General features: G+C 36.5%; 1 protein-coding gene across 1 annotated transcript in view; it reads right to left on the minus strand.

The window, feature by feature from the left end:
- The window catches only part of LOC103212350 (phospholipid-transporting ATPase ABCA3-like), a 259,404-nt gene that overhangs the window by 131,145 nt on the left and 121,599 nt on the right, over positions 1 to 6,660 (minus strand). The window contains exon 10 of the mRNA XM_042783340.1: positions 818 to 1,033. Coding sequence (XP_042639274.1) covers positions 818 to 1,033 — 216 coding nt within the window. The remainder of the gene's footprint in view (positions 1 to 817; positions 1,034 to 6,660) is intronic.

A 6,660-nucleotide genomic window follows, 5' to 3' on the forward strand; every position in this document is an offset into this window, starting at 1 on the left:
TTTTTTTTTTTTTTTTTTTTTAGTATTCAATGAGCTGCTTAACAGGATTTCTTAGCCATTATCTATTCTAAAACTACTCTTCCTCTTCTATTATGTCTTTTCTTTTTAAGAGCTTGTTTTACGTTCAATGTAAAGTGTACATTTAGTTTCATTCCCCATTTACCATGTCCAACCCTAAACCCATCTCTCCTCCTCTCCCTATCCTGTAATTCTCCCCCTTTACCCCTCATATTTATGCATTCCTGTTTGCCCTGCATTTCCTCAATTTGAATGTTGGTCCTCTCGTGTCCCATGAACTATTGTTCTAAGGGATGTATTACCATAGAGTATATGGGTGCATCATCCTGAGTTGAGTGGTATAGATGCACATATTGTTTATTATTGGGCTGAGAGCCTGCCCCTGGGGTGTGCTTTATTCCAGGATCAGAATGTACTCCAGGGCCATAGTAGTGGGAGTCTCGCCACATTTCATCTGACCAGGGACAAATGTTTCTATAATTTCTAAAATCAAGTACAAAATAGATTTATTTATGTCATGTGATTGGACTTAGAAAGTGGGAATAGGGAGGAAGATTCATGTCAAAAGATTTGTATATCAGGTCCAATTCCATCCCTTCAATACAAAGATCCTAGTACAAGCAGAATGCCTAGACTATCACAGGCACACAGAATAAGCTTTTTGATTTATATCTACTGCAGTGTACAAAATCTAGAACATAATTGTCTATTTATGTTCTTATATACACGGCAGCTCACTCATCTTTATTATTTATTGATGCCTTCTGGGGAAGGGGACATTTTGTGCATCCCTTACCATGGTTGTATTGCAACGTGATGTCAATAAGGAGACTAAAAATTCCTGAAAAGTAGTTGAATAGGACAAGCTTGATGTAGGCAGTAGTACTTTCAGAATATAGAAAACTCATCAAGTACATGAGGGGAATGGCAGACCAGCCATACAGCATGAGGAGCATCATTGTATCTAGAGAATTGTCATCCATGACAAATACATCCACTTTGCAGTATTTTAATACTCCCTGAAAAAAAAGCAAGGTGAAGAGAAAGTGTGAATATAAATCAAGCCAGAATATTTAGAGAAGGACACCGGGAACACTGTCTTTATTTAACATAGAACTATTCATTACTTATCATTACTTTAATCTATTTGTCTCTTAAAAAATGCCTTAGCACATAAACATGAAATAAGTTATATCTACCTCTTTACCAGAGAACAGTAAGCAGAAACACTGTACTTTATTTTTTTCTTCTACTTGGATCAGTTTTATTATTTTATAAATTTACTAACAAAGTCAGTATAACAAAGGTGGCATTGGTGGTCTGAAGCTTCCCCAATAAACCTAACTCTCCACTTTCCCAGCAAAATAGATTATTTCTCTAAAGAGAGACTATTTATCTAAAGATATTCCCCTCTGGTTACTATAGTGGGGTATAACCTACCTTGCACTGCTACTTCCCTATAAATTTGGCTTCCTGGTTACATTCTATTTACTACCTGACACCACTCATATCCACCCAGCCTCTAACTTCATCTTTTTCAATTCACATTGACAACCAGACAATGTAACACAAAATTACAAAAAGTTGCTGTCAAGTTGACTCTTACTTAAGGTCAGCTCATGTGTGTCAGAGTAAAACTATGCTCCATAGGGATTTCCGTGGTGTGATCTTTCAGAAGTAGATCACTAGGTATGATGGCATCTTACTCTCTGACATACCAAGCCATCATTCTACAGTAAAGACATAAGAAACCAAGTGAAACAGATAGAGATGACAGTCTTGGAACCATGGACAGCAAATAGAATGATGAAGAATTAGAATTAACACTAAATGGATGAAGAAAATAGATAAAAACAGCGAACAAGGAGAAATACAGATCATAAGTACCATGCCACAGTGAAACCATTTGAAGACAAAGCATGCAGCATTCCTGGGTGAAAGTAACTTCATGGCATCCCCAATAGGAGAAAGATACAGTGTAGACAAATCTGGAATGAAGCAAGGTGCCATCTGTACCTCAGCCTTGTGATGAGCAGGAGTTCCTAATGCCTCTATCCAAAATCTACTTGGCTGCAGTGTCACACATTCCAAACCCAGACAGTTCTGGCAGGCTGACTGCATGTGCATTGAAAGCCCTTGATCACCTACCTTCTACTGAGACATCAGTTTATTCATTCAGAGAAGTCCTTCTCATCTACTTGTAAAGCACTCCCTCACAATGGCTACATACACATCCTACCCTGACCTCCAGAGGACACACTGACTGTTAGCATCAACCCAGATAGACCCCATGGTCCCACAAAGGCTGTGGAGAGAACTTGACCATGCAACACCTGTCATCCAATATCAGGGAAAGAACCTACTCTCCCACCACTCATTTTAATGCCTTGGAGACAGTGCACAATAACCAATCATATGAAGAAAAAGGATAAGAGGGCTCTAATAAGAGAGCCAAATAAAGGGGCAGAAAACCCTCTTGAGAAAAAGATGGTAATAGGACTACCTGGTAAGGAATTCAGGAGACTTATGTATAGAATCCTCAAGGAAAACACCAGCAATACAGACAAAACCCTAAAAGAATTCAAGGAAACAGAAAAAATGACAAAAAAAGACAACTTAGAAGGCATACAAAACAATAACTAGAATCCAGAAGATTGACAATAAAATATCAGAAATAGGTAACTCCATGGAAGGACAAAGAAATAGAATTGAATCAGTGGGAGAAAAAATCAGAAAACAAAGAGGATAAATCCCTTGGTACTAATTTGTTTGAAGAATAATCAGATACAAGAGTGAAGAAAAATGAAGAAAGCCCAAGAGTTATGTGGGACACTATTAAGAGGAAGAATTTATGTATAAATGGAATTCCAGAAGAGGAGGAGAAAATAAAAGCACAGAAAGAACTTTTGAAGATTTATTGACAGGAAATTTTACTAATATCATGAAAGACAAGAAGATTCCCATCCAAGAAGCTCAATGAGCTGCCACATACAAGATAGACCCTAAAAGGAAACCACCAAGACATATCATAATTAAACTTCATAAAAATAAAGACAAAGAATCTGAAAGCAGCTCATGAAAAATGAAACAAACCCTTCAAAGAGGCAACAATAAGACTAAGCAGTAATTTCTTAGCAGAAACCATGCAGGGAAGAAAGCAGTGGGATAACATATATAAAGCCCTGAAAGAAAATAATTGTCAACCAAGAATCATATACCCAGCAAACATTCTCTCAAATACAATGATAAAACTAGGAAATTCCAAAATAAATGGAAATTAAGGAATTTGTAAGAACTAGGCCATGCTTACAAGAGATGCTAAAGAGAGTCTTTTGGGCAGAGAATGAATGAAAACAGACAACAACCTGAAATCAAGACACATGACAGCAGCACCAAGCTACCAACCCAAACAAAGAATGCTCAAAAGTGAAGTAAAGATAAAAAACTGAAAACATGGAATGAGAATTGTAAATCTGTAAACAATGACAACTTCAAAACAAAAAGAAGGAATAAGTGTTGTATAGTTATAGAACTTCCATATGCAGAATTCAAGGCAATGTCAAGGTATAACAGACTTTTTAAACTTAAGAAGATAAAAGTAAATTTTACAGTAACCATAAGGAAAATGAATAAATCTACTCACCAAAATAAAGAAGAAAAAAATTAAAAAGGTTTAGTAAACACAAAATCAACAATGATGAATATGAAAATAAAATCCATAAACAAAAATATCTCAGGTATAGAAAGTAAAGCATAACAAAGAGATCATTAACACCACACAAAAAAAGTCATAACAACATGACAGCAGTAAATTCATACCTACTGATAACCATGCTGAATGTGTGATTATGCAGCAGTCAAAAAACAGAGAGTGGCAGAATGGATTTAAAAAATAATAATAATAAAAAAGACCCATCAGCATGTTGCCTACAAGAGACACACCTTACACACAAAGACATAAATAAGCTAAAAATGAAAGGACGGGGAAAAACTCAAGCAAACAGTAATCAAAGGAGAGCAGGAGCAGCAGGACAAATTCTGATAAAATGGACTTATAGTCAAAATCCATTACAAGAGAAAAAGAAGAGAATTATATGATGATTAGAGTGTCAGTCTACCAAGAGCTTAGAAATTATTTATATACCCAATGACATAGCTCCAAAATACATAAACTCTAACATAATTGAGAGGTATATTTCTACAATGATAGCAAAAAACACTGCTGGCGAAGGCATATGAGCTGAATGTCTATGTTAGGTAGATACACTCCTTGGAGAGAACAATCATGGGAGAATAGAAGTGCTGTGTATGCACAGGGAGACAGCTCAGGGGGCAGGAGTGCATGGGAGGTAAGGACACAGGTAAGAGGTAACTGTGGGGAGGATGTGGGAGGGAAGCTGTTGCAGTGGGAAATGCAGTCAATGTCATGAATCAAAGTGTACATGAGCTGTGATATGGAAAGTGAATTTGCTCTGTAAACTTTCACCCAAATCATTACCAAAAAAAAAAAAAAAAACCTCTGAAAAACCACTGCTGTTTGGTTGAGTGATTCTGACTCAAAGCAATCCCTACAGGCTTTCCAAGGCTGTAAATATTTATGGAAATAGATTGCAGTGTCTTCCTCCTGTCCAGCAGCTGGTGGGTTTGAACCACTGCTCTTCTGTTTAGCAGCAAATGCCTTACCCACTGAACCACCAGAGCTCCTTACAGTAATAGTAGGAGATTTTAATATATCACTTTCAATGATAGACAGAGCAACTAGAAAGAAACTCAACTAAGATACAGAAGATCTAAATAGCAGAATCAACCAACTTGACCTCATAGACCTATACAGAACTCATCATTAAAAGAAGCATATAGACATATAGAGAACTCATCATTCAAAAGCAGCATAGTACACATTCTTTTCAATGCACATGAATCATTCTCCAGAACAAACCATATTTTAGGCCAAAAAGCAAGCTTCAATAAATTCAGAAACAGCAAAATTATAAAAAGGATTTTCTATAATCATAACACTATAATACTAGAAATCAATAACAGAAATAACAAAAGAAAAAATAAACACATGGAAATGTAATAACACTTTGCTTAAAAACTATTGGGTAATAGAATAAATTTGAAATGAAATTTTAAATTCTTAGGTTCAAATGAAAATCAAATCACAACTTACCAAAACCATTGAGATACAGCAAAAGCAGTGCTCAGAAGAGAATTTATAGCAGTAAATGTACACATTAAAAAAGAACAAAAGGACAAAATCAATAGGTTAACCTTACAACTTGAACAATTAGGAGAGGAGCAGCAAAAGAAGTCCATAGTCACCAGAAGAAGTAAAATAATAAATATTAGAGCAGAAATAAATGCAATAGAAAACAATAGAGTCAGCAAAACTAGAAGCTGGTTCTTTGTGAGGATCAATGAAATTGATAAAACACTGCCCAAATTGAAAAAGGAAAAAATGAGAAGATGCAAATAACCAAAATGAGAAATGAGATGGGTAACATTACAACAGAACCAACTGAGACTAAAAGAACGTTTTTAAACAGAATATTATGAAATGTTATACTCCAACAAATTTGAAAAATTTGAATGGACAGATTTCTACAAACACACTACCTACTTAAACTAACAAAAGAAGAAGTAGAAAATTTGAACAGTCTCATAACAAAAGGAGAGGTTGAAGAGGTCATAAAAAATCTCCCCTCCAAAAAAGACACGGGCCTAGATGGCTCCACTGGAAAATTCTACCACTCAGAGATGATGTTGTTGTTGTTGTTGTGAGAAGCTATCGAGTCAGCTCCAGCTCATACTGACCCTAAGTGCAACTGAAGGAAAAACTGCCTGGTCCTGCACCAGCCTCGCAATGCTTGTTGTACCTGAGCCCATTGTTGCAGCCACTGTGTCAATGCATCTCATTGAGGGCCTTCCTCTTTTTTGCTGACCCTCCACTTTACCAATCATGATAGATATCCTTCTCCAGCGAATGATCCCTTCTGACAACGTGACCAAAGTAGGTGAGATGAAGTCTGGTCATTCTCCCTTTCACGGAGCATTGTGGCTGCATCTCTTCAATGACAGATCTGTTAGTTCTGGCAGTCCATGGTACTTTCAGTATTCTTTGCCAACACCACAACTCAAAAGTATCAACTGTTCTTTGGTCTTTCTTATTCATTGTCCAGCTTTCACATGCATATGAGGTGATTGAAAATACCATGGCTTGGGTTAAGCATACCTATTCCTCAAAGCGACTACTTTGTTCTTCAGTACTTGAAAGAAGTCTTTTGCAGCAGATTTTCCCAGTGCAGTATGGCGTCTGATTTCTTGACAGCTGCTTCCATTTGTGTTGAGTGTGAAACCAAGTAATATGAAATCTTTGACAACTTCAATCTTCTCTCCATTTATCATGATGCGGCTTATTGGTCCAGTTGTAAAGATTTTCATTTTTTTTATGTTGAGGTGTAGTCCATACTGCAGTCTTTAATCTTCACCATAAGTGCTTCAAGTCATTTTCACTTTCAGGATGCAAGGTTGTATTGTGTACATATCACAGGTTGTTATTGAGTCTTCCTGATGCTGCATTCTTCTTCACATAGTCCAGGTTCTCAGCTTATTCGCTAAGCATATAGACTGAATAATTAT

The sequence above is a fragment of the Orycteropus afer genome, unplaced genomic scaffold (assembly GCF_000298275.1).
Source record: "Orycteropus afer afer isolate SDZICR_OR568_19922 unplaced genomic scaffold, OryAfe1.0 scaffold00925, whole genome shotgun sequence".
Classification (NCBI taxonomy): Eukaryota; Metazoa; Chordata; class Mammalia; order Tubulidentata; family Orycteropodidae; genus Orycteropus; species Orycteropus afer.